The following is a 14,140-nucleotide window of genomic DNA, read 5'->3' as shown; positions in this document are numbered from 1 at the left end:
TACAAATCACTTTTTCTGGATTTAAAGCAGAGAAAGTGCCTTGTACAGAATAAGCTTGTACGACTGCAAGGATGCACTTGTACAAATGCAGGATACTTTCTAGTTCTCATTTTTACTGTTCTCAGAATTAAGGTAAAACAATGCTCCTCTTTCACGTGTTACTGACAGATTGTTAAGTAGATATCTAATGAAACAAACCAATCATAAAAAGTTGCTCACATGAGCACAGCATTGCTCTGAAGCCTCTGCCGAAGCCAAACAAATTCTCGAAAGCGTCGTCTAACACAGGATGTTTTCCTTGTGAAGCACATACTGTTTGTCTGTTGAGAAATTGAAAAAGAAAGGTTACTTGTAAAGCAGCTTAACCTGACATGCAGGCATGACATCAAAAAGCATCTGAGATGCTAACCCTTGACACACCAATGGAAAGCTTGATAATTAATTCAATTTAGGTTAAGGACTATGCTTTAGCTCAGACAGGACTGATGACAGTTTCTACAGTTTCTCAGTGATTTATTTTTTTTTCCTTTTTTAAAGGAAGAGATAAGGATCATGGCACAACTTGCAGTAACAAGAAAAAAATCTCAGAAAGAAAAATTTTAGCAGACAGTGCCAAACTTTGCTAGGGAAAAAAAACAAAAAAAGAAAAAAAGAAAAACATATTTAGTTTTCTAGTTAAAATCCTGCAAACAGCTGTTCTGACAGTGCGTGATCCTCCTTAAATCTGAACTGACATAACTCCTTTCTGCAAGCAGCAGCATTTGGAAACTTTCCCACAGAACACTACTACTCGACTAGAAAACGCCAATTCATCAAAAGAGAAACAATTCATGGAAATGAGATGCTTTTTCCAACTTTTCCGATGGAGCATACATTTAGGCAAAACCCACCCTCCCAGACAGGACTCCATTATAAAATTGCCTGCAGTCCAGCCAGCCCTCAAGAGCCTGCCAGGAGCCACAGCTCTTCCACAGGCACACGATGCAGATTGTGCAGGGCCCAAAGGTGCCAGCTTTCCAGAATAGATCCTGGCTACCTCACAGCTTAAGAAGCCAAATACTCCAGGAGCTGGGCAGAAGGGGTATCCGGCTGTTCTAAGAACCTGGCAGATGCAAGACTTTGAACCCAGCTAGTAACCTGGGTGGTAGGACTGACCCAGACTTGGTCTCTGAAAGTCCTAGCAGTGTAGGAGATGTTGCCTGTCAGCTTCCGAGATGCCCAGCACTGAGTCACATAACAGCACGTCTGAGTGACTTCACCCCAACTCAGCAGTTGCTGAGAAAGATGGCAATACGCTTCTATTGAGAAACACCACCGTCTACCCCACCCACCACCAAATCTACAGAATGTCTCTTTAGCAGAAGCCAAAAATGTAATTGCTTTCGTATCAGTACTTACACCACGCTGCAGAAGTTTAACAGCTGATTGCCGCACAGGGTGAAAGTACTTGTCTTGATAGATATTGAACAAGCAATCATTTGACTGTTTGCTCACATTACACCAAGTGTTTAGCTTTCCCACACAGAAGGGAAATTCTGTCTGCCTTGTGCCAAACCATCAACTATGTAACTCGGTGCTTTCCAACTCTTTGCTGGAGAGCTGATGCACTTCAGAAAATTTATTTACATTATAGTTAAAAACCCTGGATCTAAATTTAGGAAATTAGGATAACTCCTTCCATGTATCACCCACCAAATGACAACAATCAACAAAATAAAATGATGTACAGGACAGATGTAAGACAAAAGAAAACCATGACTCTAAGTGCACTCCATTAACAAATGGTGGACTACAATAATGAACCTGAATGTACTTAATTGACATATACCATCACCACTAAGGTGGTATAACATGAATATCAAGGTATGATGAAAACAAATACATTGGATCACCAAGTAACTTGGCAAATAGAAGAGTCAAGAAGAATTTAAAGTAAAAATAATCAGATACTTATCTGAAAACAAAGTTGTTTTCAATGTGAAGACTTGAACATCAAAATTCTTTTATAATGTTAAGATATCACTGACCATGACAGTCTTCTAGTTGATGAGTAAAGCTAAGAATAGCGTATGTTGCAATACACAGTGGAATGCAAGTGTAAATGCAATATCAAGTCCTATTTCCAGCTCTTTCATAGACTTTTCTGCACGGTCTTTTTGGCCACTCTACCCTTACCTGTTCTACTGCATTTCAGCTGTTAAAAGGAGAATAATAACCTGCAGTCTCCCATAAGCATTGTAAAGAAATTCTATTAATACCCGAAGCGAGCCCCAGCTCAGACAGAAACAGCAGTACGAGTCCAAAGAATCTCTAGTGATGTTTTTATACTCACATGGATAAATATCTCATAGTCGATGTAAGAATGCCATGAGTCTTCTTTCTGTGTCCTGGGGTCTCGCACCAAGACAGTAACAAATTCCTGCAAGTGCATAATAAAAATCAAGCAATTAATTTCAGAAGACAAAGGGAGCCTGAAAGACTCTCTTGATTGCTCTGCTGTTCCACAAACTACTGTGCTCAGATTAAAAGCTGAACTGCTGTTTTATTGAATTTTGCAACCCTATAAAAGGAGAAGCAAAAAGCAATGAATCATCTGAGCTACACCACATGCCCAGGAAATTCTTTGCCAAACTGCTAGCTGAAGAGGAATATTTCAGATTAAGTAATACTGTGAAGTTATATACATGCTTCGTGTGTGGGAGAGTTGGTTATCTCGGTAACTACAAACAAAAAATCTAACATTCAAGTCACGCATCTGAGATAGAACTAGGTAGGCATTAAAATGGACTTTTCCCACCCTTGTATTCAGCATTCACATAACATTTTATTTGACCCTAAATTTCTTCTGTCATTTTATCTACCCTCTTTTAAAATCAAGTATTCATGCCCATCAATTTCAGGGATCTAAGTTAAGTGCTCAGTACCTCCACAAAGGGCTGAAGACCTGACTTTGTTCTGAACTTAAAATTTCTTGCTCCAGCAAGAAAAGCATACTTTTCCCACTGGAAAAATATGGCATTCTCCATTTTCAGGGGACAACATAGAATATTTATCCTAGAAATTGCCATATCTAGCCTATTTCCTTATAAATCATATGTTTACATAACAACCTAGAGCATTCCCAAACAACTTAAGAGTGATCCTGAAGGAGTGAGAGAGGCCTGTGGGTATTACTGGAACATAATTAGGCATCATTAATAGTAATTGGGAGCAGCTGAAGAATCACACGCCTCTGAGTATCATCAGCTAATAACAACTTGAAATCCTGTATCAAAAACAAACACGGCAAACCTGTGTGTTGATACTAAGATGGAAAAGGTTTCTTTAAAATATGAAGGCTGAAAGTGCCTCTTAACTACCTGTCATTTCCACAGGGAAAGAGCAGGCTGCCCACATTCAATTGTCTAAATAAATGATTACCCCAAAGAGCTAAGCCAACCACTTAAATAATGACTTAACGAAATGCTTTTAAGCTGTAGATATATTTTTGCTGAGAGGAAGGCACTGTGCTCCAAATCCAGGTACAGGAGTCAACTATAGGACAAAGTTTCTGACAAATAACATGCTTTTTTAGCAGCTCTCTTTTCATAAATCAAGAAATCTTGATCTTGAAAGATCTCAAAATGTGTCTCCAAACCACGGATGTCACAAATAAAACCCTTACTCTTCAGCCAGGTGCCCCCCACCCTCTCTCCCCACCACGCACACCAGCAGCAAACATGGAACAGACCAGCAGGAGGGGAGCACAAGGACATCCTTGACAGGAAAAGATGCATTTTCCTGACCGGTCATTGCCCTCTGTATGTGGCAGGGAGGTGTCTGTGGTCCCCATTCAATCATTTATCATGCAGGAGCAGCTGATTTTATGGCAGAACTGTTTCAGAGAAGAGGAACCTGTGGCCTGGTGAAGCCCCAAGTTTTATCTCACATAGCCTGGCTCTTAGTCACAGGGGTGTTTTCTGCACTATTGCTGGGTACCGTCTTGGGGTCTGTCAGGAGTTCCTTGCCAAATAAAGCTTGCTTAAAAGTCTCCCATCACCTCTGCTGCTTCTTTCCTCACTGAAGAGCCTGGAGGCCTGATTCTCCTCTGCTCTGCACTCTCTGCAGATTTTTACCCCCGTGCCAACCTGGTACGAAAGGAACCAAAGAACAGCGTTGCAACCATTCCCGCTAGCTGAGGGTCAGGCCTTTGCTAACAGAACGACACCAGTGGGAGACATGACAAAGTTATTCCTCCTCCTGAGCAGATCCTGAGCACCAAACAAAGGATATAAAATCATTTTCAGTCCAGTTTTCCTTTTCCTCCTACCTCAGTTTCCATCATAGCATACGTTCGGTCCCATTGCAACAACTTTTCATATCTACAGTCTTATTTTCTCCTTTTTTTTTTGTCTTTCCCCAGCCTTCTCCTTCCCTGTGTCTCATTCTTCCCAGAGCCACAAACACTTCTAAATTTTTATTTTTTTTTCTGAGCCCCAAGTGCATCAGTCCTGCAAGCCAGAAGAAGCACAATTATGCCAGGAAGCTTCAAGCAGGGCATTGCTCTCCTCTTCCTCTCAGCTACTGCAGCTGGACTGTAAATAGCCTGCTTACAGCCCAGCCTCGGGTTCCCTTCCTGCCATCCATTGCCATATCATCTTCCCGTTATGCTTGCTGTTGCCTAAATTCCTCAAATTATTTCATTTCCAAGCAACCTTCTCCTTTCCAAGGGGTCAAAATAAGTAAACTACTCCCTTAAAACCTCTATTATACCAAAGTATTATGACAGAAAGCTACTATTGGATATGCCGTGGGATAGCAATGGGATGCCTTGCAAATGATTCTGGGCCACGTGATTTCCACACAAAACCCTGTGCACTTTCAATTTCCAGTTAAATGGCCCCCAGGTCTCAATACTGCAGAAGTCAAACACCTTTCAGGCTCCACCTATACAAGAAATAAGACCCACTGTGCTTGTTGTGGTAGTCAGGTGTCTGGGTAGCAAATCACTGCCCCAGAAGTAGAAGTGTTTTATGGTTACAGCAGAGCACTTCAGTAAGATGCCACGCTCAAATATAGTCAGCATGAGCTCCAACTTAAAACACCTTAATCTCAGCAGAAGACTGGATGTTTGCTTGTTTTTTCCCCCTTCATTTGCTGATGGATACCAAGACTGAGGTCAGAATGAAGCAAGACAGGCATTAAGCAATTAGAAAAGAAAACCAAACTGTCCAGCCCTTCTCAAGATCTCCAGTACTTCCCTTCCAGCCATCGTGAATCCAGCAAGTTCTCCTTCCAGTTCTTGCTACACTTTCTACTGTTCTGGAAAAGCCATATTACACACATGAACCACCCTTCCTCCTTTAAGCCTTCTCCTGTATACAAAACCCCACTGGGATACCAACACTGGTTGAATCCAAGCAGCCCAAATTGCCTACTGTGGACACCACAAAAGGCGTTTACACAGCCACCAGCTTGTACAAGGCCAATGTTCATGCACAGGCAATGTTAGGGCTTAAGCAGAGGTAGGTGGCAGAATATTCCCCTGGGAGACAGCTTTTGTAAGCTCAGTCCACAGGTCATAAACTTTACATAGATAAAGCATCTTTGGGTAATAACTACCTTTGAATATACTCCCCTCCCTCCCAAACTTGCTACAAAAACCAGGATACCTTTAGTAGGCATCTGTCTTCAAGTAAGCTGCTGTTCACCTGGGATGGGTGAGGCTGAACTCTTCACCCACAGACCACATGAAGACCAGCTTCATCTTCTATCACAAGACCGTGTTGCAGGCCAGCCTTACAAAAGGGGAAGCAGAACCCAAAAAGAACCAAAGCTTCAGGGAAGTTTTACTACAATCAGCTGCAATCCTTTTCAAGGTGTCTTCTCCTTCCCAGTTCAGCTTGTTTTTTCCAGAATTGCAGAATTGTATGACACCACATTATATATACTTTGCCTTTTTTTTTTTTAATTATTATTATTATTTTTTTTTTTTTTTTTTTTTCTGAGGGACACAATATCCTGGACATGTCTATTATACATGCAAGAACAGCATGTTTTCTGCAATGCCTAATGCAGACCAGAATTTACTGCTGACAGCCCGAAGTGCCTAAACTTGGCAGTGGAAGCCTCCTGCATTGGGAACTATACAGACTCAACAGAAAGCTACTAGTGAGTGGCATCTCTGTTTATTCCTTCTCCCTGGAAATTGTGAAATTCATAGGCAAAACAGTTCCTATCCAAACTGCTAGCACTGTAACTTCCATCTGGATTCCAGCCTTCATACTGGCCCAAATACCCTCATGAGCAACTTCACATCTGCCCCAAAACTGAATTAGCGAGGAATTCTGTTGAGGATGATTGAGAAAAAACTGAAAGAGATGTCTCTCTCATGTAGAACAACTCGGCAGAGTTACTGCACGTGCAAGCAGAGCAAGCACATGACTACAAGAAGCAGTCATCACTACTTGGCAAACAGGAATAAGCCGAGCAGCTTCTCTGGCTGGATGTGCCTCTTAGTTCAAGGCTAACATGGCTGCGATTTCTGTGCCTGCCAGCCTAGGCATGGCACCATGGGCACTTCACGACTCTGTCCATAAGAAGTGGAGCAGTCCCAGCTGTTAGGGTCAAAAATAAAAGACAAAACAGCCAAAGTGAGCCCAAGGTCTGGTGGGTACCTACCTCTCATAGTTACAGTCCTGTACAAAGACAGGAGTGCTGCCAACAGAGGAAAAGGGCAGTACTGAGGTCATGCAGACACAGGCACTGAAGACTGAATTGTTCCTCTCCAAAAAGAGGAGTATGCCATAAAAACAGCTGAAGCAAAGAGAAGACTTTTTTCTTAAAAATAAAAATCTCCTGTTGGAGGTATTTTTCAAAAATGCCAGTGATTTCTCAGAAATAAGGCATAAGCTAAAAGCTCCGATATTTAGAATTTGACCACAAGAACTATGTTTCTGAGAAGTCTTTTTTTATTTTCCCATTAGGAAAATAGGAAATCTGACATGGAAACATCTATTTTTAATATGGGAACAATCTGCCACGAGAGGGAGGAATAAAAATAATCCTGCATTGGAAGATTATGTGCTTCATTCATTCCAGCTGCGTCTAATTCAAATCTGTGTGCTCAGGACAGCGTCAGGTGATAGCCTCATGCTCCACGGTGCCACTGTTACGCGTCAGATTAGTCAATAACCTCCAAAGAGTCATTTTCCATAAAGCATCCTAGAAAAAGAGTTTCCCATCAGGTTGTCTAGTAGTAAAAGGATCAACCACAAATGAAATGGGGCTTTTCACACTGGGAGCACTGGGACCTTCCCTCCATGCATGCTGAATAGTAAGGCTGGTAGGAAATGAACAGCTGAGATAAAATGACTTGTTTAAACTTTGAGTTTGCTGGCGCTGAGCAAAAGAGAATGTGCAACTTATGATACTTGTGGTCCACATTCATCTGGAAATCAGAGCTCAAGCCTCACTCAAATCATTATGTCTTAAAAAATACCTGATGACTGATGGAGAGAAGACTGAAATCCCAGTCCTTCTCTCCCACATGCGTGTCTGAGTCACTTATGCAGAGTCATTTACTTTCTTCCTCTCTGATCCACTGAATATTGAAGGAACTGGCAGTGCATCACTCCAGAATATTCTGTAGCTTGACAATTAAAGCATAAAGAAGAAAACAAGTATTTCCTGGCCTGTGTGAATGCCCTAAGCCACTCTCTTGGTGGATAAAGAGAAAGAGAAGGTAAGAGAAGATATAGCCCCCAGCATATTAACCAGGTGCAACAGGAGGTTTATTATATTTGTCCAGTATTGGCATGCAGGTGAGAGAGGCAGAAGGCATCTCCTTTATCAGCCCTGAAAGCTTCTTCTTTATCAGCCCTGAACAAGCTCACAAGTCAAGCAATAAGTTACTCAGCAGTGTCCAGACCAGCCCATGCAGATTTGCTGATGCTCATTAAATCCTCTCCTGAAGAAGGCTTAGACACTTCTGGAAGGGAGCTACTGCCACAGGTATAGGAAGGAACTGCCTGGGAGGGACATTGAGAGCTAAGTTTTGGATTTAACAGCACACACAGCTAAACTAAGAAGACATGCATATGCTAGTTTTCTGTGAACACTGACATTATTTCTGCTATTTAGAATATAAATACCCAACACAACCATATGGCAGCCAAAATATCAAAGGTGCAAAGTGCCAATTCTCCTGATTTCACTGGTGGTAGCAGTGGTAAAAGACTGACTGTCCAGAAGGTGCTGCTCCTGTAAAGCACCAGTGGTCAGCTGCTTCTAACTCTTCCTGCAATGTGCTAACAAGCTTGGGGCACGTCAGTTTAAGCACTTTAATATCTGGTTCAAGTACGTGGCTTTCCTATGTGGCAATAATTAGCTCATACAGAGATTCCCTGCTAAATCAGTAATCAGGAGTTAGACTGCTGTAACCATTGCATAATTAACTGAGCTGTGTTTGGGCTAAAACAAACTGCAAAGAACAAGGGATCCCTGCAGGGTCAGCTGTAGCAGAGCCAGGGCTACAGCTTGTTTCCTAAAATCCAACTCCATTATCTAAAACAGCAGTACCTCCATGGAATATATACACTGTCTTCTCTCTGCGTGCCAGGTGAGTCCAGCTTCTCACACTCCTATGCATCCCTGCATTGACTTCCAGGCCGGGATGCACACTAGCAATTAGCTGGAGCAGACAATTCTTAGTGTTCCTTGATTAAAAGGAAGCATTTTATTAGCGCCTTGCTAAAAACAAACCAGTCATGGAGCCTACTCAACAGCACTTGAAAAAGGAGGAAACAAAGCATCACTGTGGTTCTTGAGGACAAGAACCACAGCAGTGGAGCAAGTAGCAGATGTGCATTTCAAAGGAATCCTTCCTCAAAACTGCCTGCAGGGTTTGCTCTTTAGTCCTATTAACCTGTTTTCCCTGTGGGCCGTGGATAAAGTCTGGCTCCAAACAATACTACAGAATGCTACTGTTGATTTAATTTTGTTGGTAAATTCATTGCATTCAAAGACTCATCCATATATGTTTTAATTGCAAACCAATTTGTATCCTTGAATGCTTCTGTAAACTCATTTTAATGTATTATTTCAATTAAGTGGTTTCTGACTTTGAATGGTTTGAACAGCAAAATATTATTTTCAATAACAATTACTGTTTTCAGAAAACTTTTACCTACAGTTATGCATTAGTATTGCCCCACCAGTGACAGCAGACATGGGTACTGCCACAAATGGAAGGCTTTTGTCTCTCATGGATGTGAGTGGTCTTTGAGGTCTCTTTCGCCTGGGTTTGTCCAGAATACTTAAGTCAATGGGGCCTTATCTGCATCTTAATTCTGCATCACAAATTTTAAATAAATACAAATATCAAAAGAAATGGTGGTAAAATAGGTGAGTATTTGATAGAGCCTTATTAGTTGTATCTGATTAAACCCACTTCATTTACTGGCATTGATCAAACATGTTGACCTGGGCCTGCAAAGCAGGAATCACCATTTGCCATATACTACCTAGATCCGTTCTAATTTAATTTAATTCAGGTCCTAAAATGAGACAGCCACACTGGAAGTTACAAATCACCAATTATGTGTTTTCTTTTTCTACCCAGGCAGCACTGCCAGACAAAAAAAAAAAATCTGCAGTGCTGCCTTTACTGCAATTTCAGAGTAGGATCAGGTGGGGTTTAAATATCCTGTCCGAGTGTCTTCCTTTGGCTAACAACAGCCTTCATGTACACAAATTAAGAGGACTGGGGGGCAGGAAACTGCATTTCTCGGTTTAGGCAGAAAGTTGGTTTCACTTCTTAGTCCTCTTGTTTTAATATGATACAAAGTTTAGGTTGCAAATTTTACTGAAAATAGTTTAAAACATTGACAGTAACAGCGATTACATCATCAGTCCTTAAAATGACTGTCTTGTTTTTTTTATAATTCTAAAAAATTCCACGTCTCTTCAATGAAGAAAGCAATATGACAGGTTTCATGAAACTGTCATTTGGTGTCAAAGGGTCCTCCTGAGTAGTCTGGAACACCCTGACCTAGAAATGCCAAAGAGCAAGAATTACAGGATTTTCAGGATCTTCCTTAGGATGTTCATGGCAACTACTAAAGAAGACTGCACTGTGTCATTCAGGCAGCTAACTATTCCTAATCACATCAAAATGAAGGCAGCCAATGGTACGATGGATTTGTGTAAGTAAAAGCAAACAGGCAGTCTCAAAGCCAATGGTGGAACTGAGGGCATAGCAGTGTTGATTAAAATTGCTTCAAGGAAGTCAGTTTGGAAACAGCATATAAGACAAACCAAATTCAGTCTGTTTAGCCACAGAAACTTCTTTTCCTTTCCTTTCTATCTTGCAGTACTCATGGACTACTCTGGGGACTGGGCCGCTGTCAGAACTATAGCATGGCATAACTCTGATATTCTCAGTGTTTACCCCAAGGCGGAGCATCATGCCATGCTTTGTTCCCAGCATTTCACCTCTTTTATATATCACATCTTAATCACCAGCATCTGAGCACTCCAGAGACTTCACTGCATTTTTAAGTGGAGATATGCCAAAGAAAAGTCAGTCTGACTTCAGGTTTAGTCGGCTGTATTGAAGAAATAGATGGCTTTCCTTGGAATTATGCAGTACACAGCTATTGGTAAATGTTAAAAGAAAAAAAAAATGCCATGACCAACTATTTTACTTAATCTGACAGATGACAAACTGTAAATCTCAATGAAATACACTCCACAACCATCAAAAGAAAATCCTTTTTTATTAAAGGTTATGTCACTTACTTGTTTTTCATGTTTTGGTGTCATCTTCAATGTCTTGTGTTACAGTAAAAATTGATCTGAAAAACAAAGCAGACATCAGCATGCCATTTAAGAGTTACTTAAAAGGTCATTATCGCTTTTGCTAGATGTCAGTAAACTGTAGGAAGAGCCACACTCAGGTCTATACATGGCAAAAAATACGTTTGCAACAGATATAAGAATGTATTCATTAAAATAATCCCATTTCCATGCCTTTTTGATTCATGATGGGCAGGTTCTCTGCTTTGCTGTGGCAGAACACTGGCTTAGTCCCTTTCTGGGGCTGCTTGTAACACACCCGGCCATCCCCCAGTGCTCATCGTGGCACTGATGCTCTGCACCAAGCTCCCAAGAGCTCCACGCATCCACAGCAGACACCCCTTGGCTGATCCTTTGTGAAAATGCAGCGGAGGCAGCACTGCCTGTGCCCTGATGGGTCTGCATGATTACAGCCGAGGTCTGAGAGACACTACAAGGCGGTGCCATCCTTGTTAGCTGGGCTGTGGATGTTTCCTCGGGAAATCCATGAAGTTGGCAGAATCAAAAAGCCTCTCTAAGTCGCTTCTTTGAAACAGAAAAGCAGAGACTCTGCATGCATGCAGACTCTGGCTAAATTTCACAGCATTTGTGGTTTTAAAATCTCCATGTGGGTAAAGTACATAATTAGACCAAATCCAAAAATCCTGTCGTTAACTTGCACTTTAAATCCATTCTTTTACTGGAAATCCTGATAAGATCTTAACTACCTCTGCCATTGCACAAAGCAGCCAGCTTGCTCAGGATAGATAACACAGGGAAGATCAAGGCAGATTTATTTAGTGCTGGTTTGCATACACACCTCCTGTGTAAATACAATGGCCATGGGGGAAAAGGATTTGCATTTTGCCATTCCTCTTTACCTCTCCCACGTGTCACCCAGTCATCCTCAGGTAACACATCCACTGCCCCCCCCAGCTACAAAATTGTGCAATTTCCTCATCAGCCTTTAAATGCCAGCTTCCCCTTTCCAAACCAAACACACCCAAAAGCTTCCCTCCTCCTCCTCCTGCACCACCAGAGCACAGCTCCCCGCTGGGAACGCACCGGACAGGTAAACCTCAACCCAGGGCAGCTGAGCAAAACCCTCTTATTGTGAAAGGTGAACTTGCAGGTTTCTTACACAAACGTCTACTTGTGAATAGGGGATATACAGGAGGTTTAGGCTTAGTTGTACAGAGCTTGGAAACGCACAAATTATTGCATAATTACGTATTTAGGTGAAGCCCAGCTCAATGCCTCTTAGAAACACACCTAGCTGTCAAAACACAACTCTAACTATGTTAACAAAATACAAACATATGCACGCTCTATTTCCTGGCCTTACAATTTATTTACTTTTTGAAACAAACGCATCTTTGTCAGATTCCTCTAGGCTCAGTTATAACCAAAAAAAAAAAGGATATTCTCACTCCAAATGTCTATACGTCAGGCTTCAGAGATGGTGCCACCAGCACAGCTCCCATCTCCATAAAGGTGAGGCCACCAGTTTATTTCTGCTCTTTGAATTCTGTAGCTGGAACTTCACTGAAAAACTCCTTTTTTTTTTTTTTTTTTTTTTTTTTTTTTTTTTTTTTTCTCCATGGCTTTATGCTTAATTAATCTGCAGGGTGATGGCAACACTCTGGGCTGGAGGTGCAGAAGAGCACCCTGACACTTGCTGGCAGTGCCAAACATGACAAGGGCCCTTCAGGAAGGTAATCAAGTCAGATATTCAGCTATCTGGCATGGCTAAGTGGCACAAAATAGCTGAACCAGGCCACAAGAACTTGGCTCATCATTTATTGTTACGAACACAGAGGTATTGGAGCTTTCCTTCGGCCCATGGCATGGAGAGCACTGTGCAGGCCTCAGGCTGTCACCAGAGGAAGGGCTGCTTCTGCCTGTTACCTAAACCAAATAAAATTAAAAAAAGAACTTTTTTTTTGGTTCTACCCCCCCCCCCCCCAATGTATTTTTTTTTAATGGCAACTCATTTTTTTCCCAGTTATATATTTTTATTCTGTCAGATTCTGCAGCCTCTTTCTCTTCAGTCTCTTAACTGATTTAAGCAAGTAATTATGCAAGCCCCAAATAGCTCATTCCTGACACTGTTAGTAAATGACTGGGCTGAAATAACACATGGGGTTTTGTCTTCTCCTTCCTAATGACCAAGTCACGGGCTGGTGCTGGTTAGAAAGAAGAGTTTAAAGTGCAAACAGCCACTGCAATTCTAAATATTTAATGACTAAAGTTAGCAGTGCACCACCAAAAAAGCTTCCTAAAATATTTAGAACACATCATTTTTTCATCAAGCCATCTGAAAAACTGAATTAGAGGAAGCAGAAGCACACCCTGGTACTTGGCTGTACATGCAGATATGTTGTCTGAGCAGACAAGAACCTACGACAAACCAAGAAACTGGATGCAGAAGGGAAGAAACTTTCTAAGCTGCTGCGCTGCAAATACTACCCTTAGCTAATTTAAGAGCAAAGGTTCTCTTGCTTTAGGAAAGAAATACAAAACCTCATTCACAGCTTTTAAAAATGTGTATATTGGAACAGCAAAATGCATCTTCCATTGCACATGCTACAGGCAGGCTGGCTGCCAACATAGCAACTTCCACTGGGATTAACCTCAATGCAAGCCCATCAAAGCTGCATTTTTTTTAATTACACTGACTTCAGCAAGTCCAAGATCACCCCAATCACCCTGCAGGCAGTTTAAAACCTACTGAATTAAGTATTTGGTTGGATAGCATGACTGGTATTTTAGGACTTCTTTAGCGTAAGTAGAAGTTGGTGAAGCAGAACAGTCCAACTGTCCGCTTAAGATGTGTCTGCCTACAGAAAAACCCTACCCAAAATACCAGTGATGGAGAGAAGTAGCTTTCAAAAGACAAGCAGAAGATTGCTGGTCTTTTTACTCACAAAAATTCCATCAGCAGAGAAAAGAACCAGTCCTGCAAAAAAAAGAATCAAAAAAGTCAAAGGTAGGTACGGTTTTGATAAACATTTGTACTGTGACTGGAAAAAAAACGTCACTTTGAGTAAGTTTTTCTTCTGTTTCTGATCTACTTTTATTATTATTATTATTACTGCTTAGTTTCATAGACTTAATGTAACACCTGTTCCTATCAGTGCATGTTTTTGACAGCCCTTAATTGCATAACCAAAGAAACCCCCAGGGAACGGCTTCACAACTGCCAACACCAACAACCCAAAAGCGATAAGGTTGGGTAGGATGGTTTGCCTGTAGGAGAAAGGAAAAAAAGAAAAAACACTACACAAACACCAGGAACAAAACAAAACAAGTGCCTCAGTGTTTT

General features: G+C 41.4%; 1 protein-coding gene across 1 annotated transcript in view; it reads right to left on the bottom strand.

Annotated features, from left to right (window-relative positions):
- SNX10 (sorting nexin 10) overlaps positions 1-14,140 on the bottom strand; it is a 37,548-nt gene that overhangs the window by 11,013 nt on the left and 12,395 nt on the right. The window contains exons 2-4 of the mRNA XM_084282958.1: positions 10,780-10,835; positions 2,333-2,419; positions 220-320 (exon numbers count right to left, since the gene is read on the bottom strand). Coding sequence (XP_084139084.1) covers positions 220-320; positions 2,333-2,419; positions 10,780-10,803 — 212 coding nt within the window. The 5' untranslated portion in view covers positions 10,804-10,835. The remainder of the gene's footprint in view (positions 1-219; positions 321-2,332; positions 2,420-10,779; positions 10,836-14,140) is intronic.

The sequence above is a fragment of the Netta rufina genome, assembly GCF_964035555.1.
Source record: "Netta rufina genome assembly, chromosome: 2".
Taxonomy (NCBI): Eukaryota; Metazoa; Chordata; class Aves; order Anseriformes; family Anatidae; genus Netta; species Netta rufina.
This window is presented reverse-complemented; position numbering and strand designations above follow the sequence as displayed.